Raw genomic sequence first — 27,605 nt, forward strand, 5'->3', positions numbered from 1 at the left:
GAATTTCCAACAGAATTGGCCACAGACAGGATTAAAACACTTATTTATTTAAAAGTGTGGATTATTGCATTGCACTACTATGCCGTAGAATGAGTTTACATTTGGAACAATAAGGTAAGCACCTTTTTATTTGCATTTGTCCATGTTTGGAGGCCGTACGGGTTAGGAGCTAAAAGTCCAGTTGGCCATGGGGGATGTTCCCTACGACTGGCATCTATCTCCCTTATAGATAGGGTGAGAAGTTCAGTCACCCGAGAGAGACTCGGAGTAGAGCCGCTGAAGCCGCTGATTGAAAATGTCAGAATCATAAAATACATCTACGAGACTCGTATTCTACGGCTAATTTCAAATATAAAGTGCTTACCCCATGGCCACGGATGTTACAATTAAGTACGGGCCCTCAAAAGTACCCGTATCTTCCGTATTATTCAATAAAAATAAATATCCGTATGCTTTCAACTACGGGACCCTATTGGTTGGGAGGTGTATTGCACTCTGATACATTATAACTATATGAGAAAATAGCCACCAATCGGATTAAAATGCTTTCCATAAAACAATATGGAATATACGGGTACTTCTGAGGGATCGTACATAATTGTAACATCCGTGGCCATGGGGTCAGCACTTTATATTTGAAATCTGAACGTTTATGTAGATGTACGAATAAAAAAGGGAGGAAGTGCAAACACTATTTTGAAGATAATCCGAGACTGTCATGTAATATATGACAGTCTTGTATCACGGCTAATTGTTCCCAACTTCCCATCTTTGTATTCTTAAATAATGTATTGTGTACACTGTATTCATACACCAAATAAGGTAGACTAAACTAACAATAACGCATTTGATCATTGTTGCATTCACCAACTGCTTTATTTTCTTCATTTATAAATGTATTGGTAAGGTACAGTTCAACAGGCACGTGCCCGGTGTGCCTTGTGCAATATGTAAGGTTAAAAAGTACCTCATGCATTCTCAACCCAGTGCAGCGACAACCCATGACAAACCTATCGCGAGATATTAGCTGGACCTGCTGCACGATTACAGACATTAATCTACACACATACGCACGGTCACGCACAGGCGCGCGCGCGCACACACACACGTATCTCTCTCTCTCTCTCTCTCTCTCTCTCTCTCTCTCTCTCTCTCTCTCTCTCTCTCTCACACACACACACACGCACGCACACGCACACGCACACACACACACACTAATTGCCTACACACATCGCGTCATACCTGTTTGGCGCACGCGCACGACACCACTGTACGATTGGATAGGAGGATAAATTGGGCAATTAGACAGACATAATTGTTTTGAAGTGGAGGTTAGTGGTTGTCAACCACTGGTTGTCAACCACCACTAACCCCAAACTAACCTCTATAGTCGAATGCATTACTGAATTACAATCAAACAGACACACCGTCCTTTTGGAATAATAGCTTCTTATTCATCAGAGACGCGACTGAAGTAGGCTAGTGCCCCCCAAATATCCCCAAGTAGGCTGCTACAGTGCAGTGCCCAGTAAAGGCAGCTTTCCATTATGCATGGCCTAACCTTACCCCACACCACACCGCTCACTTGTGCCACGGTTTCCATACAATGAAGTGGGTAGCGTGGTGTGTAAGTGGTACTAAACTGGTGCCTAAAAAGTACCCAGTCCTGGGTAGGTCTGAGCTAGGCCAAACGGGGCCAAACACTTCATAATGACGACTGATCACTCACCAACTTTTTATATAGAACAGGATATATAGTTGTAATACATGATTGATTGATTGATAATAGTGTACAAAAGGCTGCCAGTGAGAGAGTTAAGTGTGTGTGCTCGTTAAGGGTGTGCTCAGGTCATCATGACCCTAATCCTGCTTGCACGCACCTGCGGTTAATTAATGAACGCACCTGCGGGTAATTTAGAGAACGAGACTTTTCCCTTTATGTCCTCTTGCATCAGTCAGATCAGAAGAGTGTCCAGTTCACATCAGACAAGTTGCTCTGACTGTTCAGGTCAGAAGTGTGTCGCAGTTTGTCATATTAAGACTCGAATTCACTTGGAGTTTGTGTGCGTTCATGCAAATAAAACCACACACCCACACCCACAAGTGTTGTACTGTACTGTGCTCATTAACCTTCAGTAAAACCCATAAATGAGAGAAGTTGTCTGTCCTGTGTTCTAATCGACACCCCTGGGTGAAGTGGGGAAGCCGGACCAGCCAGCCAGTATAAAACCAGTCCATATACAGTCCTTTCCTTTAACCCTCACTAACAAATAGATTATATTGTATTTTAATCACTGTTATAATCTATTATAGTGTATTATAATTATCATAGTTGTAAAACATTATAATACTTTATAGTGTATTATAATCACAGTTATAATCTATTATAGTGTATTATAATGATCATAGTTGTAAAACATTATACTACTTTATAGTGTATTATGATCACAGTTATAATCCATTATAGTGTATTATAATTAGCGTAGTTGTAATACATTATAATTTATTTTGTATTATAATCACAGTTAACTTATAAGGATCCATTTGGTTCATACCGAACCAAATGGTGCACCTTCATGTGCACAGGTGATTTGCATTTGTACACAGGACAGTTGGCCACTCAACTACATTACATTGTTAGACAAGAAGCAATGACCTCCACCTATGTTTACATTACAAATGAGTGTCAATGACCTGTGGATTTGAGAGGGGGCACTTTTGTGTAATGGAAACGGTAGATATTTTGATGCAGTGTGGTGTGGTGTTGTAAACGGGGCTTAAGTCCCTCAATAAATAAATAGCCTAGCTACTTCTTTTTATCAGCTCGCCAGAGCTGATCAGTGACCAGACCCTGGCTGCAACTGGTCGTCACTTTCTCGTAATTTTTTCCTCATTGGCTGGCCTTTTTTTTTTAACACTGCGGGAGTGTAGTCTTCTGCATACCCGTCGGGTTGTCCTGCAACCCAGTGATTCTGGTCAGCCCAGGCCAGGGTGAGTGACAGTACGTTTTAACAGCGTGCGAGTCTCCGGACGATCGCCGGGCGACATCGTCCAAAAGATAAATAAAATCCATCTTTTCAGATCAACATCGCCCACTTCGCCTCATCGCCAGTAGTTGCCGGCTCTCATAGACATATAATGCACTTCCGGAAAATACTATCCTGAATCGCCCGCTTTTAAAACGCACCGTGAGAGCACAACTGTAAAAATAGCTGATCTACAAGCTCACAACGCCTTGCATCCATCGTGGATGTCGAAAATAGTCGATCTGTAAATTCACAATGCATTGTCGTGGATGATCCACTACGCGTTGTGAGCTTGCAGATTCAATCTGCAAATAGCCAATCTGTCAAACTGGCCATTTACAGCACACGATTCCGTCATACGACGAAGTATAAAACGAGAGAACTAAGAGCATAGCAGTGGTGGCAATTTTGTGGTGCCACAGATTGAAAGCCCTTTCATTTTCCCCACAGAGATTTCCTAAAATATTTATATTAATTATTTTATAGCTGGAACCAAGACATCCAGGCTCCTGAAGAATCATGACCATAAAACATTTGATTCTGTGTCCAAAAATATTTGAAAACCGCAAAACAAAGGGTATTTATAGTAGGCTATATCATATAATCAAAGATTCAATTAATTTTTTGACACATAATCCAATGTTTATGTCATGATACACCAGGAGCCTGAATGGCTTGGTTCCATCCATCCATCCATCTTCAACCGCTTATCCAGAGTCGGGTCGCGGGGGCAACAGTTCCAGCAGAGAGCTCCAGCCTTCCCTCTCCTGAGCAACATTAGCCACTTCCTCCTGGGGGATCCCGAGACGTTCCCAGGCCAGTGTGGAGATGTAATCCCCCCATTTGGTCCTTGGTCTGCCCCGGCGTCTCTTCCCAGTGGGACATGCAGAGAGGACCTCCCTAGGGAGACGCTCGGGAGGCATACGTACTAGATGCCCGAACCACCTAAGCTGGCTCCTTTCTAAGCGAAGTAGCAGCGGCTCTACTCCGAGTCTCTCTCGGGTGACTGAACTTCTCATCCTATCTATAAGGGAGATGCCAGCCACCCGTCTGAGAAAACTCATTTCGGCCGCTTGTATCACGCAACCTTATTCTTTTGGTCATGACCCACACACTTCATGACCATAGGTGAGAGTAGGAACGAAGATTGCTCAGTAGACCGAGAGCTTTGCCTTCTGGCTCAGCTCTCTTTTTGTCACCACAGTGCGGTACAGCGACTGCAATAATGCTCCTGCTGCTCCTGCTGCTCCTGCTGCTTTGATTCTCCGGCTGATCTCCTGCTCCGTCCTCCCCTCACTCGTGAACAAGACCCCGAGATACTTAAACTCCTTCACCTGGGGCAAAGTCTCATTCTCTACCCAGACTGCACAATCCATCGGTTTAACCATGGCCTCAGATTTGGAGATGCTGATCCTCATCCCAGCCACTCGACTGCAAACCGATCCAGTAAGAGCTGAAGGTCTCAGACCGATGGTGCCATCAGGACCACATCATCCGCAAAAAGCAGTGAAGCAACCCTTAGCTCACCAAACCGTATACCCTCTCCGCCACGACTTCGCCTCGAGCTCCTGTCCATGAATATCACAAACAGGATAGGTGACAAGGCGCAGCCCTGGTGGAGGCCAACCCCCGGTGAAAAAGAATCCGACTTACTACCGAGCACACGGACACAGCTCTCACTTTGGGCGTAGAGAGATTGGATGGCGCTCAACAAGGTCCCCCTCACCCCATATTCCCACAGCACCTCCCACAGAACCAGTCATATGCCTTCTCCAAATCCACAAAACACATAGACCGGATATGCATACTCCCAGGCCCTCTCCAGGATCCCTGCCAGAGTAAAGAGCTAGACAGTTGTTCCACGACCAGTATGGAATCCACATGGCTCCTCTTGAATCTCCTCTTGAAAACTAAAAGTGGGACCACCACCCTGGTCTGCCACTCCCTCGGCACTGTCCCAGACTTTCACTCAATGTTGAAAAGACGTATCAACCAAGACAGCCCCTCAACACCCAAAGTCTTCAGCATTTCTGGACAAATCTCATCAATGCCCAGGGCTTTGCCACTGTGGAGTTGCTTAACTACCTCAGTGACTTCCTTCTGGGAGATTGACGCCGATCCCCCATCATGCTCTGTCTCTGCTCCTGTCAGGGAGGGTGGGTCTGATGTCATTGGGTTTAGGAGTTCCTCAAAGTCTGTGTCCATGGATTCCCCGCCTGGTTCCAAGCTTAAAATAGGAAAGATTTATGGGCTTTCAATCTGTGGCACCACAAAATGGCCGCCACTGCTATACCCTATTGCACTGCTGTGACTGACTGTAACTGGAGATCCCTCTTCCAAATGCATCTGTCTGTGGTTGTCATTTTGTCAAGTTTCCTGAATGCCTCTGGCAATTGTTTAGTTTTCATTTACATTGTAAAAATACACATACCGATCTGATCCTTCTTTGGAGTCTTGTTTGAAGAAACGTGTCACCACACACTAAACACTGCATTTTGAAAAACGCTGTTTTGTTATAGAATAATGATGAAAACAGGAAAGAGCTGTTTGATCTAACATGTGTGACACAGTCACGCAGAACAACTGCCCATTTGAAACGTCCAAAAATAAAATGATTAAAATTTGTATTATGGGATTCGAACAATGGCATCTTTTAAAGTGCGTGATAGTCAGGCGACCTCTCCAGTGCGTCATCCTTGGGCAGCCTATTGCACAACTGATAGGCCTACAGCACAGCAATCTCTCAAATGAAACAAGCAGTCAATGATGACTGTTTTGGTGGTTTGCAACACAAATAAGCGGCTTTTCAACACATATTTTTTCTAAATAAATATTTGCTATAGCCAAAGCTATGTTGGGATTGGCAGAGATATTCGGCTAAATCATAATTTGTTACTAGCACCATTTGTGTTGTGTTGTGTTGTGTTGTGTTGTGTTGGTAAGCGGAAGACTCGCCCCAAAACACACTAATTTTTTTAGCGGACCGCTCGCTCGCCCAGCAGTTCTTGTATTGATTCTTGTATTTGTTTTACTTAGGAAGGATAAGGTTAGGGTCAGCCGGTTAGGCATAGTTTTACTGAGGTTAAGATTAGGAATGGTTTTGGCATAGTTTTACTGAGGTTACGTTTAGGAATAAGGTTAGGTTGAGGTATAATTTACTGAGGTTACGTTTAGGAATAAGGTTAGGTTGAGGTATAGTTTACTGAGGTTACGTTTAGGAATAAGGTTAGGTTTAGGTACAGTTTACTGAGGTTACGTTTAGGAATACCTGGTGGCCGGATTTGACCCGGGGCGAGTGTTCTTGTATTCGTTTTGTTGTGTTATGGGGAGAACTTGCAGGCAGTGATTTGATAGGAATACGCCCTGACCTCCACTACCACTAAGGGCTTAAAGAGGGCTTTTAATCCTATTTCTCTTTGAACTAGAAACTTGGTCTCGGTCTCATGCCTGAAACCCTGCATAGCTTGATTTACAACTGAACTATTGAGCACAAGACTACACAGCAAAACCCATCATGCTAATTTAACTCTAATGTAAACAAATGGATCTGTAACACTGAGGATTGTGGCCTTGGACAGTCCTTTCCCGGTTCTGTCCAGTATAGATCCCTGGGTTTATGGAGTATTTCACTTTAGAACACTTCTGGGGTAATTTTAACATCTACTCAGGCTTTTGTTTGCACCCCAGGACAGCGGGCACCGCACTCCCTCTGTATCTGTCAGTCCTTGTTCCTTTTATGCCGACATATGGAGATCGCTGATATCATCAATATATGCCCATATAGCTCCCTCCCTCGAGTTCTTGCCGATGAGCGCCAAGCTTTAAGTCGGTCAGTCCCACATATTGTATGCACGTGACCCCATATGGGCAGGTCGGATCTATGGCTCAAGATAGATGGATCTCCATATATGCCTATAAATGGGCATATCAGGCTTGTTTATGGTTATTATGTCTGAGTCATAGTGACATGCTGTGTATAGGATTTGTTTATGGTTATGTCTGAGTCATATTGACATGCCTATATATCGGCATATGGGGTTTGTTTATGGTTATGTCTGAATAGTAACACGCCTATATGGGCGTATCAGGTTTGTTTGTTTATGGTTATGTCTGAGTCAGAGTGACCTGGCCGTGGTCCTGCCTATATATGGCTGTACTGGGTTTGTTTATGGTTATGTGTGAGTCAGAGTGACGTGGCCGTGGTCCTGCCTATATATGGGCGTATCAGGTTTGTTTATGGTGATGTCAGAGTGACGTGGCCGACGTGGCCTGCCCGCCCGACGGCCGACCCTCCTATCAGCCAATTTAAATAAAATTTAAAATTCAACCAGCCAATTTAAAATTCAACATGTTTTGAAAATAGCAGATATTAACGTTGTTAAACTTATTGTGATGCCACCATCTAATTTTGCTGGGGACCCTCTGGAACCACCTCAAGGACCCCACTTTGAGAACCACTGCATTAAGTGGTGTGTGGTTAAGTTTATGCATAATGTTGGTGTGTTTAAGGATCTGGAGAAGGCCCTGGCTTGTGGGTCATATCTCAGTTTCATCCTCTACAGTGTGTAGAGTTGACTATAGAGTGTTATGCTGCCACCTACTGTACTATACTGTAAAATACGTGTGTGTGTGCGTGACTAGACTGCAAATCAGTAAATTGAGGTTTTAAACGGATTATTACTGTTAATTCTAAGGACAGTATACAGTATTCTACTCTAATAATAATACAGTATATGTATTCTTCTTAAATTAGTAACTGTATCTGTAATCTGTAATCTCCCACCACCCAACCACTTCCAACATCAACCCCCACCCCATCCACTTGCTTCTGGCTTTACTATTGCGCACATACACATACACACGCACATGCACGCACGCACGCACGCACGCACGCACGCACGCACGCACGCACGCACGCACGCACGCACGCACGCACGCACGCACGCACGCACGCACGCACACTCAGTACTTGTTTGTCTTGTCTTATGTTTGATTACCGATATTATGTTATCTTACTTATGTTTTTCATATTATTAGGTGAGGACTTTGTTTCAAATCTTTTTTATTGTGAAGCACAGGGTAGGATTATACATTTCTGTTCATATACATGGATTGCTTCCTTTTTTTTGGTGAGGACTTTGTATATTGTATTCTTTTTTTAATTGTGACCTTATGACCTCCCAATGCCCCCCCCTGTATGAATGAATGAACCATTGTAAAGCGCTTTGAGTAAGTTTGAGTACTTAGAAAAGCGCCATATAAATGCAATTCATTATTATTATTCATTATGTACTGTTACATAAATATTAATTAAAAAATAATTATACTGCGAATAAATAAATAAATAAATAAAACAAAAACACTTTTTTCCCAGATGGCTCTCACAGGTAATGGTTATACTGTATGTTGAAAGATATTGCATTAAATTCATGTGCCTGTGGGAATACATACATACATAGATGCCAAGGAAAAGGCATGCTATAATCCCAAATTTCACTGAGAATAATTTTCATTCAGCAATACACTAATTAAATAATTCAAAGCGAAGGCTAAGCACTAAGTACAATAAATACAATAAAGACAATATTATACCCCCCCCCCCCCCCCCCCCACACACACACACACACACACACACACACACACACACACACACACACACACACACACACACACACACACACACACACACACACACACACACACACACACACACACACACGCATGCACGCGCACACACACACACACACACACACACACACACACACACACACACACACACACACACACACACACACACACACACACACACACACACACACACACAATAGAGTCCTTGAAATCTAACATGGAGATAAAATTGTCCAATTTGTATGTTGTTTTTTAAATTGTCCCAGTCATTGGCTGTGGATCAGAATGATGAGACAGGCCTGAAGTATTTGTTTTGGGAACTTTCAACAGGATATGGTGCAGAAAAGGGGTTGTACTATAGGTAGCAGATGTGGTTTGCAACAAGTGATACAGGTGGTTCTGGGGTATATACAGTAGATAAGCAACTAATAATATTACATTGGGTGGTAAGGATATGACTCATCACTGCACCATGTATGAAAATCTCAACTTTCCTTCTCCCCACATTAAGAAGACAGCAGCACTGGTTACAGTTCATTTTAAAATGTATTCATTTGAACTATCCACAGTATCTGAAACAGTATATGGTACACGCCTTTCACCTCTAGACATCAACTGATACATTGTGCACAGATTTTTTTTAATATTTAAAGTTCCAAATGTATCTAAATCAGTTAGCAAAAAAAACTTTAGGTTTAAAGGGCAAGACCACTTTGGTAGGGGTTTGGGTTGTGTAGTCACCTTGCCATGATGTAGGCCTAACTCCAAAGGTGGACAAGAAGAAACAAAAAATTGCTCCATTGATTAGAAATAGAAAATAGAAAATATGCTCCTCATTGACTTACATTGTATGGTGAATCACTCTTTTAGTCCATAAACGAACACAAACAACGCTGATTCAGACAACATACATCTCCAAAACCAGTACTGTTTTTTTTTTTATACAAATTTCAACTTCCTGTTGATTTTACTATTTGAAGATCCGGATCTGCGGATCCGGGTTTAGAATTAGCCCTGTCTGTGATCTTACATACATTTCATGTATTCGAAATACACAGCCATAGATTGGTCCTATCCACACGTGCCGTGGTTAGCAGACTGATCTCCGGGGCATAAAAGTGCTCCACGCTGCGTGTGTACTCACCCAATAATGAATTCCTAAGACTTGGAGTCAGATATTGTTCTCTGGTTTCATATCCATTTGAAAGTTCTGCCCGAAAACGTGTGTTTAGTAAAGTATCTCCACATTCCACGAGCTTCACATGGACGACTTTCTGTCCGGGCAAGGGGCCCGAAATGAGTGCAGGACTGAACATATCAAAACTTCCTTTGGGAAGCACAAATGTATGGGGCACACAATTGGCAGTTGGTGTGATTAATTACCCCGCACCAATCGCAACGCACCTGTCAATTGTGTTTGTGCTTCCCAAACATCGACTTTTTCCAAAGGAAGTTCAGGTCGTCGCTGACAGAGAATGTTGTCCTATGAATCTCGTGGAAAAGTGGAATTCATGTTTTGACTAAATCATCATTATAAAATATCTATTAACCAATGATCCATTTATGTGCTTTGAGTTTGCTGTTGTTGCAGTTGTTGTACTTGTTATTGTTGTTGTTGCTGTTGTTGTTGTTGTTGTTGTTGTTGTGTTATTGTCTCCCCCAGGCCGAAGGCATGGCGAGAGAGTATGTTTTACCCCTTGTCCGTCCGTCCGTGTGTCCGTGTGTGTGTCCGTCTGTCACCAGCTAATCTCCGGCACTGTTGGCCCGGTTGCTCCGAAACTGTGCACACACACTCCCTGGATGCCAATTCAGAACTTCTGCCCCAAATCTTTCACATGGGCTGTTATAGCGCCACCAGGAGGCCGATTTGTGCAAAACCCATTTTTTTATATTACTCCTACAAATTTTATCCAAACGTCATGCAAATCAGTACACAGTATCACTATAGTCATGTGATCAACACGGATCTGTCCGATTTCCCATATTCCATCCTCATTGCCTAAGGTTGGCTTCCAAATTTTGCAGGATTGGTCCGTTTTGAACAAAAAGCCTCAAAGTATACAAACAGCTTGCGATTTCCGTGAAATTTCACACGCACATTCCCACTAGGCCGAGGAAGAAATGCCACCCTTCTCACATTGGCCTGTTATAGCGCCACCAGCAGGTCTAATTTAGCAAAACACATTTTTGGAACAAAATGCCTCAAATCATGAATGCAGTGTCAATGCAAGAATAAATGGCACGGTTGGCACCCTTTTCACATTGGCCTATTATAGCGCCACCAGGAGGCCAGAATAACGTACCTGACCTGGCGGAGACCTGTGCTCCGAGGAGCACTTTTTCTAGTTTGTTTTGTTTTGTTTTGTTTTGTTTTGTTTTGTTTTGTTTTGTTTTGTTTTGTTTTGTTTTGTTTTGTTTTGTTTTGTTTTGTTTTGTTTTGTTTTGTTTTGTTTTGTTTTGTTTTGTTTTGTAGTTTGAACTGTCTGTGAAATATTCTAAATGTATGAATTCTGGTATTTTGTCATTTGTGGACCCCCTTGAAAATGAGATGGTACATCACAAGGGGTTATTCCCGATAAGATAATTTCACAAAGGATATGGCATGTTTAAAAGGTCGCATTTGTACCGGATAGCAGAGTGATAACATCCAGCTTCTGCAGTGTGACTTTGTGGGCCAACCTATACTAAACAAGAGTTCGTTTTAGGAGTGAAAGTGGAGCACATTCTGGACAAAAAGACAATTTTAGATTTGACCATAGCTTGTAACCTGTGTGAGAAATGTGAAATTTTCTCTGTACTTAAAAATAAGCTCACAACTACCATCTCACCTAGTCTGTAAATTCATTTTCTAGGTCATTTCAGGTTATTCTATAGCAGCCCTTGTGGCTATGTGTGACGATGATACTATATGGAGCTGTTCAGAGACTCTCCAGTCTGATGTCAGCTGGATTTGACAGCTGGCCTGCCGACTGCCTGAGACAGACAAACAGCCTGAGACAGATAAACAGGCTGTTGGTCAGATAGACACCCCGTAGGAACATGTCTCCATCCTGAGACAGAGGGATTAGACAACAGACAGACAGACAGCTTGTTAGTAAGACAAGACTTTTAGAACCCTTTCTTCTACAAGCAGCTGATTATCTTTGCACTTGAGAGGGTAAAACTAATAGAGGTAAGATGTTTTGGATTGTATTGGATTATGTATGAATATCGACAAGAATTGCATTGTAATACAGTAATAATGAGTATTTAAGAAATGTTGGATGAAACCCTATTTGAATAAATAAAAACAGTTTAGTCCAACTGTGCTAGAAATGGAGCAAAATAAAGGGTTAAAAACAGAAGCATAATCTGTGTTGTACTGCGTCCTCATATTGCAGAATTTTAAAAGCACTTGAATGCAGATGAGATTCATGGGAACATACATCATACATTGGTTCAGCTTTGTATGTTGTCTGCTTGAAAACCGGCAAAATGTTTCTACCAGCAACAGAAGACATTGCCATAAAACCCAATTGGGATTTTTCACTTGAAAATCTGTTATTTTTGGCAAGCGACACAGTCGTACAACTGTGTTCAAGTCTGCTGTAACCTCCCATCATAACAATTAATGAAATGATATGAGTCTATATACCATCGTTTGTAAGAATTCATGAAGAAACACTCATTATTAATTGAAACAAAACCATTCCGTTGTGATGGTGGGTAGTTACATTTACTTAAGATACCTTTTGAATCATTTGTAGGTCTGGTCGTTAAGAGTAGTTTGAAAGGGGTAGTTCATCCCCAAAATGACTTCCTTTCTATCAACTCACCCCATGAAGACTGTACCGATTTGTGTTGAGTTTTGGACAACATCTGGACTAGTAGCAAAATATTAGTTTTAAAGAAAATTAAAAATGGCTGCAAATCTAGTTAGACAGAAATTGGTGTGGCCTATTTGGGGAGTTGCAGCGTTATCCGAGAAATCCAGGAGGAAAACATTTGTATTGTATGACCTACAATTCAAGGGTTCTATTAATAGGCCAAGATGTAAAACACCACTATGAGGCCAATTTGGAAAATGGAAGTACTTCCTTGGCCTATTGGGAGTGTGCATGCAAAGTTTCAAGCCGAGCAGCCCAACAGTGCCTGAGATAACAGACAAACAGACAGACACATAGACAGACAGGGGTGAAAACATATTACATAAATGCCCAGTTTTACGAAGTGCGCACTCTACTTGGGTGACCAGTATTCTCCCGGGACCAAGTGTCTTGTATTAACAGGGCAAAATGACTCTTGAGGAGGATGCTCGCTGGTTGGAGTGGGTCACCAAGCAGTTTGAAAGCATCGCAGGAGAAGATAAAGAGATCGACCTGGCGGAGTTTAAAAGAGCACTCCATGTCAAAGAGGTAGCTATTACACAAGCTATGTCACAACACGTGTTGTGTGTGCGTGTGCGTGTGCGTGTGCGTGTGCGTGTGCGTGTGCGTGTGCGTGTGCGTGTGCGTGTGTGTGTGTGTGGGGTCCAGTAGATCTACTGAGTGCAGTGCAGTCACGTGCAGGTATGTCTTAAAACTAATACTAATCTAAAGTGTTGTGCAGTCTTTCTTTGCAGAGCGTTTCTTTGCATTGTTTGACTCGGACGGCAGCAGCTCAATCAGTCTGGATGAACTTCTTAAAGCTCTGGAACTGCTCATCCATGGCAGTGAGACTGACAAACTACGCTTTCTATTCCAAGTGTATGATGTGGACGGTAAGTTGAAGGACACCACACAACTCTTGTTTCTCGTAACCAGGTTGAGTTGAGTTGTGACATAATGACAGTAGATGGATTTAGATTGATCCCGGTTAGTTCTTTTTGATGTGCAGGAAGTGGTTATATTGATCCAGATGAGCTGAAGACAGTGCTGAAGTCGTGTCTGCGTGAGAGTGCCATCTCTCTGCCAGATGAGAAACTGGATGACCTGACCCTCGCTCTGTTTGAGTCAGCCGATAGGGACAACAGCGGCTCCATTACCTTCGAGGAACTGAAAGCTGAACTGGAGACCTTCCCTGAAGTCATGGAGAACCTCACCATAAGGTCTGACCCGTAAACCTTACTGTAACTTTGCAGTCACAGAGAACCGCACAATCATAATAATAACATCTAATCCTAAATAATAACAACTATCTATCTATCTTTCTATATATATATGAGATTTGAATTTACTTTAATACTGTAGAATTTACACAACCTCTTGTATGTGGATTTCTTCTCACCTTCTCTGACGCTCTCACACTTTCTCAACTTCTCTCTCTCCCCTTTCACCCCCTCACACTGCAGTGCTTCCAACTGGTTGACGCCCCCACGATCGGAGCAGAAGAAAAGGCGGCAGACTCCTCGCTACCTGACTAGGTCCTATTGGCAAAACAACACTAGAAAGCTGTTGTTCTTGTGTGCATACGCCTGCCTCAACCTGCTGCTCTTTACTCTTGCCGTGTCGCAGCATCTACAGGGCGGAATATGGTACATAATAGCCAGGGGTTGTGGACAGTGTCTCAACTTCAACTGTACCTTCGTCGTGGTGAGTCTTTGACACTCAGGACTTTGAACTGACTTTGAGAAAACATAAAGACTTTGACATGACTAAATACTTAAGCCTAATTTATGCTCCGTCGTGCAATGGTGTCCTGCACTGAGAACGGCCAAGAATAGCAGACCTACAAGCTCGGAAGCTTGTCGGCTGTTCTCTTGTCTAAATCAAGCTTTAGACTATTCTTGTTATTATTGTCTCCGTTGGACCGATTGGCGCAAAACTTTTCACGCACACTCCCAGTAGGCCAAGGAAGAACCTCTGCCCCCAAGTTTTCAAATCAACCTGGTGGCGATAACAGGGCCCTTCACGTTTTTTGGCCTTTAACTCTTGAACCGTAGGTTGCACAATCTAAATATTTTTTCCTGGATTCCTTTAATAATAATGCAACTTCCCATATACTGTAGGCCATGCCCATTTACACCTGACAAGATTTTCTTCCAAACACACTTTTTGCTACAACTCCAACCACTTTTCTCTAAAGCTCAAACGAATCGTCATGTCATCATGATATATCACTCAGATTATATACCATTCCAATAGTTTTTAACTCGGTCATAATCCATGTTTGTGTGTGTGTGTGTGTGTGTGTGCGTGTGCGTGTGCGTGTGCGTGTGCGTGTGCGTGTGCGTGTGCGTGTGTGTGTGTGTGTGTGTGCGTGTGCGTGTGCGCCCATAGGTGTTGATGCTGCGTCGCTGCATAACTTGGTTGAGGACGACCTGGATAGTGAGGGTTTTCCCACTGGACCAGAATGTCTTACTGCATCAGATTGTCGGCTACACTATTCTCTGCTTCACATTGTTACACACCGCTGCACACACCATCAACTTTGGTACATGCACACATACTGTACACAAACTGTAAACACACAGACAGACAGACAGACAGACAGACAGACAGACAGACAGACAGACAGACACACGCATTTAACATCTTTATTTGCGTTCACATTTAACAAGAAATTCTTGAACACAAACAATAGTAGATGCACAAAATTGGAAAACTCAACAATAAGTGTTTCAGGATACAGATCACGGATACAAGCATTGTCTCCTCCATATGTGGCGACTGCCAATTATCACAGACACTGAATTTAGCCAATTGCCTTAACTCTTCACTGGGGCAGTTTACATTTTGTCGCCTTGCTAAACTAATGGCCTATGTCATTTTTTAAAGTTTTTCAGGAAAAATAAAAAAACTGATCCAAAACAAAACTATTTAATATTTCTTAATCATTTCACCCAAAATGTTTATAACAAATTATGACTATGTAACATAAGAGATTTAAATGGGTTTAAATAGGATTAAATCAGACATTTTTAAATGGCCTAAATCAGTAAATAATTTGGCCTAAGTCACAAAACCATGTGACTTAGGCCAAAAAAATGGCCTATTTTGGCCTAAGTCACACTAGGGAGTTAGGCCATTATACTAAAAGGGGAGGGAACAGCATGATCCTTTTCAATTAGGAGATGGGCGATTTTACCAGAGGTGGCCAAAAGTGACGATTTGTAACTATAGCACACACACACACAGACACACCGACACACCGACACACAGACACACACACACACACACACACACACACACACACACACACACACACACACACACACACACACACACACACACACACACACACAGGATATTCAACCATCCATTTTATTCAAGAATGACGTGAACTTTGGGGTATGATAATATTTTATGTTGGTTGTTACATTTTATGACACCAGTCTTTCTCTCCCCTCTCTCACTTTCTCTGTTTCTATGTGTCTTGTCCAGTCAATCTTTCAAAGACAAATGACCATAGTCTTTGGGAATATCTGTTTACCACGCGGCCTGGCATTGGATGGGTCGAGGGCACGGCGTCTCTAACGGGTGTTATACTACAGGTCCTGATTGGCCTGATGGTGTTTTGCTCCAGCACCTTTGTGCGACGCAGCGGACATTTTGAGGTAGTGGGCTCAGAAACGCTGACCTTGATTGACATGTACTCATTCAATTGTCATTCAGGTCCATTCCACCACTGAGTGAGGTGGAATGGTGGAATTGTACAGAACCCATAATAAAATACCCTAACATCCTGTAAAGATGTAGAGAAAATGGAGATAATGGGAAACTGGTCATAATAGCAGGTTGCAGATTTTAAAGGTGTCGTAAGTGATTTTCCTTTGTTAATGGTAATCATGGCCAATGTTGTGGCATTGTTGAGCAAAATATGTCATGAGAATACTATAAATAGAGGAAACAAAATTGGATTACCAATGTTGGCCTATTTACTGCAACAGACTACCGTCTCCTTACAGATATTCTACTGGTCACACCTGTCCTATGTGTTGGTCTGGTCTCTGCTGGTGGTCCACTGTCCCAACTTCTGGAAGTGGTTTGTTGTTCCAGGCCTGGTCTTCGTGCTGGAGAAGATTATAGGAATCACAGTGTCTCGCATGGGAGGTCTGTACATAGTGGAGGTCAACCTACTGCCTTCTAAGGTATCTACAACTGTCCTACAGTTCAGTTGACTTGAGTCTACTTCCTCTAGAGCCAAATAGCCTGTATATTCTTCCTTCATGGATTATTATTTGGATCTTTCAGTTGGTATTAAGTTGTATTTATGATTTGTATTTCATTAACTTAACAAAATCAAAAATCAAAAACCACACAACAAAAAGGATTAAGGGCAAAATCAGTAGCTACTGTTTATGCAACATAATGCTATACTCACACACACATCCCTTCACAGTACATACATACATACACATATTCATACATTACATGTACTCTTTTAAAATAGAACATTATTTAGAAATCAGTATACAATTTAGGTATTTATCCGGAATTTCTTACAAAGTGTAAGATCAGAGTATGTGACATAACACTGATATCAACCAACAACTGGGTAAGCGGTCAAGTAAATGGAGTGCCAAGAACATTATTAAGTCCTAAGTAACTAGGATAGCAGGTTAAATGCAGCATCTAAATCAGTGGTTTTCAAAGTGGGGTCTGGGTTCCCCCAGGGGTCCTTGAGTGGGTTCCAAGCTAAATGATTGATAGTTAGGAACTAAATGGACCCTTAGAGACCTGTAACTCCAAGAGTGTACAAATGGAGTGTGCATTTGTACACTCTTGGATTACATTTCAAATTAACCCTGCCTGTGGCTAAATGCATAACAAAAACTTGGCAAACAACATACATTTATCTTAAAGTAATACAATGCAGGTCCACAAATAACGATTTTTTGCAGCCTCTGTTGGTCATTACCGTCACTGCAGGCCGTTTGTTTATTCCTGCGTTACCCAGAATTCCATTTGTTTTCAGCGGAAGACGGAAGCGTTTCAAAAAGCGTTCTTTTAATTGTTTTATACTATCTGTGGATCGTTTCTCTTAGCCAGTGGAGCTTTAGTTACTGTGAGCTGTTGTTTTTTGATCTTCAAATCCTACAATCTCTTAAAAACAGCATGAGATTCCTTTTTGTAAATAGCGCGGTAGTTCCTGGCCAAACAGGAAACCGGTGCATTTCCGTTTCCGTTTTCCGGCCGGATGACGTCATTTTCGTGGGAATGACTAACATAGCCACCGTTTCAATAGAAAATATAATAGAAAAGGCTTTCGGGGGTGAAATTCATGGAGTGGGTGTTGTGAAACATTTGCCACTCACAAAAGATATACAATTTAACTTTAGATTTATTGAAAAGTTACCTAGTATTACTTTAAAGGTTTAATGACATTCACTTTTACACCACATTCAAAGTCTTTGTCCTGGTCCTTCAAAAATGTACAAAAAGTTTTAAGTGAAAATTCCATTCCATTGATCCATGGCAGGTGTTTTTCTCTCACATTTCTAAAGCCTTTTCAACTGCAATGAAAAAAGAAATCTTTGCCTGCGGGTGTCGCTGGTGAGGGATTTTGCCTGTCAATCATCGCCTCTGCTCCGCCCCCCCCCAAAGGAAAGGATAGGGGAGGGGAGGGGCGAGGAGGAGAGTGGGCGGGATTAATCGACTGTGACCTCACTGTCGAAGGGCCAAGCTCAGATTACTTTTCAGCCTAATTATTCAGAAAACCCCAGACCACAGAAAATCCACTGAATGTTCTAAGTTCAGGTTTTTTGGGTGTAATTGAGGTCATAAAACCCCAAATAAAACATTGAAAATAAAAAAAGTGAAAATGAATGTCATGATACCTTTAATAACATACAACAGGGAAATTAAAACAAACCTATTTGTACGATAATCCTTTCTTCTCTGTTGCAATTCTAGTTCAGATTTCAGTGTTTTAGCTTAATTCCTGTCTGTGTATCTATGAAGAATAGTAAGTGATTGAAGTGATTAGTAGGCTGTTCCGAAGACATGATTAACTTTTGGACTGAAAAGGTCATTATCAATGAGGTCAACATTACATATAATCGGTCATGAGATGTAGAAAAGGGAGGTTGCATTGGATTCCTGTTGGAAAATTAAATCAAGTTTTTAGGCAGGGTTTGCACTGCCAAGTGTGCTTAACTTAATTTGAAATGAATTTGCTCACTTTACTGTGGTTAAAAGAGTAGTCTATGCAGTTGCAGTCTGTGGTGTGGGCAATGATTCAAGCTCAAGCTGAAGTAATTCACCATCTCACAAATCTTGAATGCTATATTCTAATATATATATATATAAATATAAATGTATATAAATCTCTTAAACCCTGTAAATGTTTGCGATCACTGGTGTGGGTGAGAGTACATCTTTCTTCTGCTTCTATACAGGTAACTCACCTTGTGATTAAACGGCCTCCGTTTTTCCAGTTTAAACCTGGAGATTATCTCTACCTCAACATTCCTGCCATTGCCAAGTACGAGTGGCATCCATTCACTATCAGCAGTGCCCCAGAGGAGCCAGGTAACTTGCATAAGTTATTTATAAGTTACATTTTAGGCTTTTTTCCGGCATGGCCTTGTAGGAGGTCGCTCTTTGTGTCTTTCTATCTGTCTGTGTTTTCTGGAGCAAATCCCATGTAGATCTAGCCTGGTAAACCCTCCCTCCGGAAATCTCATTTCCATTTGATTCCTGGAAATGAGATTTCCGGAGGGAGGGTTTACCAGGCTAATGTAGATCCCTACATGATTCCGTTTTATAGGCTAACTTTTATCCAGCAACTTACAAAGTACAAGATCAGAGTAGACTAAGCGGCATGAACTCTAGTCAACAAACAACGAAATGTAACATAGTGTGCCCTTTTCAATTGAACACACTGTATCATTATTATTAGCATTGTGTACTATTTGTAAGTTAATGTGTCATTTACAGAGACTCTGTGGCTTCACATTCGTTCTATGGGTCAATGGACAAACCGTCTGTTTGAATTCTTCAGACCAGACGGTCAGAAGAGACTACTAGCAAATAGCCTGAAAAAGAGAAGACAGCAGAAAGCCCAGGTCTCTCAGGCACACGCACACGCACGCACACGCACACGCACACGCACACGCACACGCACACGCACACGCACACGCACACGCACACGCACACGCACACACACACACACACACACACACACACACACACACACACACACACACATTCATCTTAATCTCACTCTGTACTCTGTATACTTTACTGTAGTCAAGTTTCCATCCCACAATAACATAATCATCTTTTCCAGTCATTTATCCTGATGACATATTTGTTGGTTGTCTTTTGACAGGAGGAATTGTTTGGGCCAACCAACGGCAATGGGACAGTAGCATACAACGAGGACAAGGCTATCGAACTCAGAATGTACCGGCAGAATGGCTCCAGAACCCCTCTAGAGCCAGGACCAGGCCCACAGGGACCCCAGTCAGAACACCTGGGCCAGGCAGAGAGAGGAGAGGGACCCCCACTCAAAGAGGTCAGCTCTGGACTGAAAGTCAGGGTTGGGGTCAGGTGGAATAGTTAAAATACCCCACACAGCTACGTTCCCAGCTCCATGTAGGGCAGGCTATGGATTCGCTTTTATTCATGATCTTTAAAAACATCAACTAGTCCAAGATTCCTGTTGTTCTCCTTTCAAATCAAAGTAACAAGTTGATTCTCTGTAGGTTTCTGCACTCGGTTCTGCAACTCGGTTCTGCAACATAAAGGTGAGTTCATACAACATTCATCAATATTCATTATCCTACTGTAACAGACAAACCCAGCTATAGTGTGTAAGTGATCGAGAGAAAAAAAATGTATCAATGTATATAACCAAAATGTATCATATAACATGTCCTCACATTACCAACTGCATTATAATGCGGATATAATGTGGCTGAGGACATGTTATGACAATGAGTGATTGAATAAAACATACAACTAGCTATAAATGGATTTAGATGGAGAATTGTCTCTTTGATCTGATGGATATCTGGTATCCTATAGTTACAGCTTGTTATTATTATTTTTGATAGTATTAGACTGATTCTAGGTTCCTGGTTAACCTGGGATCTTAGCTTCTCTGCATTCTATGTATGTGATCACCTTGCTTATTGTAAGTCACTCTGGATAAGATGCTAAATTGTAATTGTAAATTGTAATGGACTAAACATTCACAACTCATATTATGTTGTGCTATTTTACAGTATGTTGATCTGACACTGAAAATGTAGTGAGGTAGCTTTTGTCAATACATGATGAAACAAATTGCGTAACCACTCAAGTTTACATCAAAGTCATGAAGATACCCACAAGCTATAGGAAATGTAGTTACTTATAGCTAAGCTACTGCTGAACACTGGTAAATGTGTGAAAACGTTTTTTTTACAGTTTTTCTTGATTGCTTAAACTGGTTCCTTTTAAAACCCATATCTTAATACATAACATAGCCACCAAGAGCAAAGTCATATATATATATATATATATAGTTGTGATTAAAAGTTTACATACATGTTCTAAAGAACATGTATGTCATGGCAGTTTTGATTTCCAATAATTAAAAAAAAAATCTGTGATAGATTGAATGGAGCAAATTCTTTTCCAAACAAAACAAATCATGAATTTATTTTTATTTGTATGAATGTTTTAAGGGTTTTCTGAAAAAAGTGACCAAATCTGCTGGTTCATAATATACAGCAATGATATTATGTCCCATGGCCATGTAGAAAGTTGTGTCAATCAAATTAGCTTTGTGGCATGGCCTCTTAACTTCTTGTGAGTGATTATGATTGACTTCATCTGGTGTGTTGACTTCTCTGAGCCTTAATTAGGGCTCGTTTGGCCACAAAGTAAACCACAAATGTTACTATGGGAAAGTCAAAGGAGCTCAGCATGGATCTGAAAAAGCCAGGAAAGTCAGTTGGAGCCATTTCAAATCAGCTACAGGTCCCAAGATCAACTGTGCAAACAATTATAATATATAATATATAATTTATAATAATAAGTATAAACTGCATGGCACAGTTGTGTCACTGCCAAGATCAGGAAGAAGTGCAAGCTATCACCTGCTGCTGAGAGAAAATTGGTCAGGATGGTCAATAGTCAACCGAGAACCACCAAAAAGCAAGTCTGCAATGAATTAGAAGCTGCTGGAACATAGGTGTCAGTGTCCACAGTCAAGCGTGTTTTACAACGTCATGGGCTGAGAGGCTGCCGTGCAAGAAGGAAGCCCTTGCTTCAGAAGCGGTACCTTTAGGCTCTTGAACTGAAAATTGAGCTGTGTGGCCACAATGAAAATATGTATCAAACACCACACCTACTGTCAAGCATGGTACTGGTAGTATTATGCTCTGGGCCTGTTTCGCTGCCAATGGAACTGGTGCTTTACGGAGAATAAATGGAATAATGAAGAAGGAGGATTTACTCAAAATTCTTCAGGACAACCTGAAATCATCAGCCAGATGTTTGGGTCTTGGGCGCAATTGGGTGTTCCAACAAGACAATGACCCCAAACACACGTCAAGAGTGGTAAAGGAATGGCTAAATCACGCTCGAATTAAGGGTTTAGATGGCCTGCCCAAAGACCTGACCTAAACCCCATCGAGAACAAGTGGACAGTGCTGAAGTCCATGTCAGAAAGCCAACAAATTTAGATGAACTCCACCAAATCTGTCAAGAGGAGTGGTCAAAGATTCAGCCAGAAGCTTCAGATTCAGAAAACCCATTTTATTTTTTTTGTACGACAAAGAAGTATTTGCTTGTGTGTGTGTGTGTGTGTGTGTGTGTGTGTGTGCGTGTGTGTGTGTATATGTGTGTGTGTGTGTGTGTGTATATGTGTGTGTGTGTGTGTGTATATATGTGTGTGTGTGTGTGTGTGTGTGTGTGTGTGTGTGTGTGTGTGTGTATATATATATATATATATATATATATATATATATATATATATATATATATATTCCCCATTTCTGAATGTGACTGAGGAATGTTTCTCAGAATGCAGTGGAGAGTGTATAACCGCAACCCCTACGCACAGCAAAACCACCTGGAAGCGATGGTGGACGCCTGTGGTAATGTGTCTGTGGAGTCCATCCATAAAGCACACAAGGGCATTTTTCCCATGTTGCCTGGCAAGAGTAAACATAATGTGTGACGATCAGATATTATGGCCTGACCCAGACCTGGGAAGCAATGAGGAGAACGCTGATTCTCATGCTGAGAATTTGCTGCATTTTGAAATGCTGGAAATATTTGGAAATTGTGTATCATATCGTGCATGGATTTTTCAATTCAAAGGTCATGTTTTTGACCAAAACAACATTGAGTAGTATTCCCTTATCCAATAATGTAAGAGGCATTTAGGTTTTGAATTCCTGAAAGGATGATCTGGATAGTCAGTGCAGTGATTTTACAAAGTTCCAAAGCAAAAACCTATTCTAAAATATTTTGGTAGCTTAGTGATTTCATAAAGTTCTAAATTAAAAACATACTCCATTCATTTTGATTTTAAAACCATGTATCTTGTTGATTTAGCAGAACTTCATTCTACAAAGCAGGATCAATATTTATTAAGGGTATTACTAGTAGCATCCAAAAACTGAAATTAGTTTTTCTTTTCTTTTTAGTTTTGTTTTCCTTTCTTTTGTATCACCACCTTGAGTGAGGTGTGTACTGAATCTGACCCATTAATGGTCCTTATATGCACCTGTTTGAAGATATGAACAAGTGGTTGGGCTGTACGTATGTATAGTAATCAATAATTGAATGAGCAGAGAGACAGATATCTCCCCTTATGTGTATTTGTATGTATTTTGTTTGTTTGTTTTGTTTGTTTTGTATGTAATGTGCTAGTCTTTTCTTTTCATTTGTGTGTGTTTTATTGTTCTGCTGTAGTGTCCGTGGACACACAAGGAAAATTAAATAAAAAATATATGAAAAAGAAGAAAAAATATACTCCAAACATTCCAACAACGTTTTTATGTAGTGTGTTATTGACAGATTGTGTGTTGTCTGAGTTTTAATTGAGCCAGAGTTAGATATCTGTTCTGTTGGGTTTGAGTTTTTAAAATGTGCATGTAAAGATTGGAGAAAATGGTGTCTTGTTCCTGGAATTATGACTAGGTATTTGGGAAAAACTATTTTCAGCTTCAAAATATTTAATATTCAAATGTGTTGTGTACTTCGTTATGTTTTTGGAAGGACTATAATCGTGTGTGTGTGTGTGTGTGTGTGTGTGTGTGTGTGTGTGTGTGTGTGTGTGTGTGTGTGTGTGTGTGTGTGTGTGTGTGTGTGTGTGTGTGTGTGTGTGTGTGTGTGTGTGTGGTATGTCAGTGTTATGTAGATGGTCCTTATGGGACTCCCACCAGGCAGATTTTTGCATCTGAACACGCTGTTCTGATTGGAGCTGGAATTGGAATCACTCCCTTTGCCTCCATTCTACAAAGTATCATGTACCGGTAATACTCTGACACACATCAAAACACACTGGAGAGAGAGAGAGAGAGAGAGAGAGAATAATAATCTATTTGCAAAGTATGTAAGTACATTTACTCCAGTACAGTGCTTAAGTACAATTTTTAGGTACTTTGACTTTACTTGAGTATTTTTTATACTTTTTGTAATTATTTGACAGCTTTAGTTACTAGTTACTTTGCAGATTTAGATTACATTATATAAATTATATAGAGCTTTTCGAAACAAAGCTTCAAAATACTTTTAAAAAATTGCAAATGAAAATAGCAACAATAGCAGATCTATGAGGTCAAAAGTATAAAATAGAGCGTACGGTTTTATCCATTTCTTTAGGGCAGCCTACAAATCATTTCCAGTTCCCAGTTTAATGAAAATCCAGCCATCTGTTCTGTATTTATTTATTTAACAGTCAGACGTCGACGTTGATTGTTGTAACCTTGAATTTTGAACGTTCTTTTGACCCAAAAGTTAACCATCTGTCCAGGGAACCTGATTGATCATTCCTTCCCAGTTTCCTGAACATCTTCCCATTCACTCTCAAGCTATCTAACAAACACACTCACAAAGGACTAGGCTACAGGCAGCACATGGACAAACTATCTAAATTAAGTTAACAAGTAAATCTTTGTATTGATCCCTGTAAAACTATTTGATATGAAACTAGCTTGTAAAGCTTGTTGTGTGTTTTATGTGTTTTGTTTGTTATGTTTTGTTGAGATATCGGCAGAGAAAGCAGAACTGTCCCAACTGTAACTACTCCTGGTGTGAAAATGTTAAAGACACTGAGATGAAACTTCGTAAAGTAAGTTCACCCAAACACAATAAATCTAGTCAAGTTTGACAGAACTCATCTCCTCACAATAAAGTGATAACTTATAACATTTCTCTGAAATTATGCAGATTGAATGCCATTCCTTTATTCATTTATATTTATTTTTATGTATTACTTTATTTAGCAGGGACTATAGATAATAATTATTGTGATGTAAGTGCGCCAGATTTAGCCAAAAGGCTTTCATCTGCTGTCCCTGGTTTAGTTGATGTTAAACATAAAAATAAAACGATAAAAAGGTTAAAAGAAAAGTAGTGTCCTATAGTGACTCACTTTGTGAAAGCGCATACCACACCTCCCACAGCTGTCTTGGTTTCTAATCCGACATGAGGCTCTTACTCGCCCACCTTTCCTGTCTCTCTCTCACTGTCAAAGAAATAAAGCAGAAATTATGGAAAGAAATCTTATGAAATGTTAAAAGGTAAAACGAAAGCAACATTTAGTATACACTATAACACTGGAAAGCACATAAAACCACATCACAGGCAATGTTGTTCAGCACCACATTGGGTTCATCCTGGGCTGAAGTTATATTGTGTTGAAACGTGTAATTCTTTTGCCAAAATCTAATCAAATCAAATGATTCAGGTATACTATACATAAAGTAGTCAGGACTACTAGGCTGTTTTTTTTTACCACATGAACCCTGTCGTCTCTATTCTGGGGCGAACATTCAGTGAATATAGCAGATCTACAAGCTCACAACATGCGCTCTTAGGTCAGATCTTTTTGGCGTTGAATTTTGGTGTAAAATGTAAAAAGGTGGGAGCCCTAGTATACACTGTGTAGACCCATCCGGGACTCCAGCCATCTAAGTACATAAGGGTTTAGGAGTTATGTTTGTACAGAATGTACCAAGATGTTAGGATCCTCAAGTCAATTAGAGGTGTATGGACCCTTTTAGTGAATTTTGACATATCATAGATGGTATATGCAAAAACTGGAAAATGTCTGGCTCAGATTCTACAATGTGGTGCCCCACACACACACACACACACACACACACACACACACACACACACACACACACACACACACACACACACACACACACACACACACACACACACACACACACACACACACACACACACACACACACTATTATTACTATGTAATATAAGTATTTCTATTTATTACTCATTGTATTATTAATTTTCAAGCTAACTTAGTGAAAAGCGTTTTAGTGAGTCCTTAGTGAAAAGATTTTTTCCCCCCCGTGATTATCTTCACATTAGACTGAGACGGGATTGCATGTGTTTTGCAGGTGGACTTCATCTGGATTAACAGAGACCAAAAATCCTTTGAATGGTTTGTCAGTCTGCTGACTAAACTGGAGATGGACCAAGCTGATGAAGACCTTGAGGGTAGGACACATAAACATAGTAATACAGTGAGAGAGACATAGAGATAAAGACTAACAAAGAAAAAGCAGGAACATGGAGAAAGAAAGACAGACGGAGAGAGAGAGAGAGAGAGAGAGAGAGAGAGAGAGAGAAAATATATTTATACTTTTACCTATGCTTTAATACTATAACAAACTGATACTTTAATCCAATTAAGCAAAGACTAGTCCAAAATTAAGCTACCTTCCACTACCTCTATTTATTTACTTCTTTCATACTTTTACCTTGCCAATGTGCAATGACCAGAATGCAGCTATAGGGGTTGTTTCTCAGTTGTTTGGATCTTTCTACTAACAGCTATGTAAATATATTTCCATAAAAAATGGCTCCTACAGCTACTAATAAATAACTCTTCTCTATGTTCAGGCCGTTTCCTGCAGATGCATATGTACATGACATCAGCTCTCAGTAAGAACGATATGAAGGCCATTGGCTTACAGATGGCACTAGACCTGCTGGCCAAGAAGGAGAAGAGAGACTCAATCACTGGCCTGCGGACCCGAACACAGCCAGGAAGACCTGAGTGGGGCAAGGTAAGACCACAGTACAAGTTGCGATAAGATCATTATTTGGTTGAATCTAAATGTTTGTTTCAGTTTTGTCTTTGCTGAAGTGCCTGATGATTTTAAAGTATGTGTGGTTAAATGGTTCCCCATATTTCCTGTGTCCAATTGTATGTGTAATGTATTGTTGGTTTGCCAGGTGTTCCAGAAGATTGCTGAGGAGAACAAAGGAAAGGTTCATGTGTTTTACTGTGGTGCTCCTGCTCTTGCAAAGGTCATCAAAGCCCAGTGTGAAAACTTTGGTTTCAGCTTCTACAAGGAGAACTTCTGAACACTGCTCTAATACTCTCCTGCCCAGCAACTGTGCATGCTTCTGCGTGGTGTGTGTGAGTGTGTGTGTGTGTGTGTGTGTGTGTGTGTGTGTGTGTGTGTGTGTGTGTGTGTGTATGTGTATGTGTATGTGTATGTGTACGTGTATGTGTGTGTGTGTGTGTGTGTGTGTGTGTGTGTGTGTGTGTGTGTGTGTGTGTGTTGTGTGTGTGTGTGTGTGACTGTGTGTGTGTGTGTGTGTGCGTGCGTGTTTTCTGTCTTGTTTTGTTGCACAGTGTTATGGATAGGAAATACAGCATGCATTACTGCTTTGTGTTACTAGTTGTTACTAGTACAGTATTTACAATGTACCTGAATAGATATTGTCAACATGCCACCTAGATAATGTTGTCACTGAAGGTGGACGTTTGAAACATATATATGTTTTTGTTTTGTTTTCATGTTCCTAGAAGTCATAGGGCCAAAGTCCAGTTGCACTTTGTAGGAGC

General features: G+C 40.9%; 1 protein-coding gene across 1 annotated transcript; it reads left to right on the forward strand.

The window, feature by feature from the left end:
- Window positions 1–12,928: 12,928 nt before the first annotated feature.
- Window positions 12,929–27,161, forward strand: nox5 (NADPH oxidase, EF-hand calcium binding domain 5; the record flags this gene model as incomplete). The annotated part of the gene is made up of 16 exons (XM_080438814.1): window positions 12,929–13,048; window positions 13,242–13,392; window positions 13,509–13,719; window positions 13,963–14,203; window positions 14,891–15,044; window positions 15,995–16,167; window positions 16,519–16,701; window positions 18,952–19,084; window positions 19,493–19,620; window positions 19,887–20,072; window positions 20,263–20,304; window positions 23,906–24,030; window positions 24,764–24,848; window positions 26,146–26,245; window positions 26,651–26,817; window positions 26,987–27,161. The coding sequence occupies 16 exons, from the start codon at window positions 12,929–12,931 to the stop codon at window positions 27,116–27,118; spliced, it is 2,331 nt and encodes a 776-aa protein (XP_080294940.1). The 3' UTR covers window positions 27,119–27,161.
- Window positions 27,162–27,605: the final 444 nt, after the last annotated feature.

The sequence above is a fragment of the Gymnoscopelus braueri genome (genome assembly GCF_963280865.1).
Source record: "Gymnoscopelus braueri genome assembly, chromosome: 9".
Lineage (NCBI taxonomy): Eukaryota > Metazoa > Chordata > Actinopteri > Myctophiformes > Myctophidae > Gymnoscopelus > Gymnoscopelus braueri.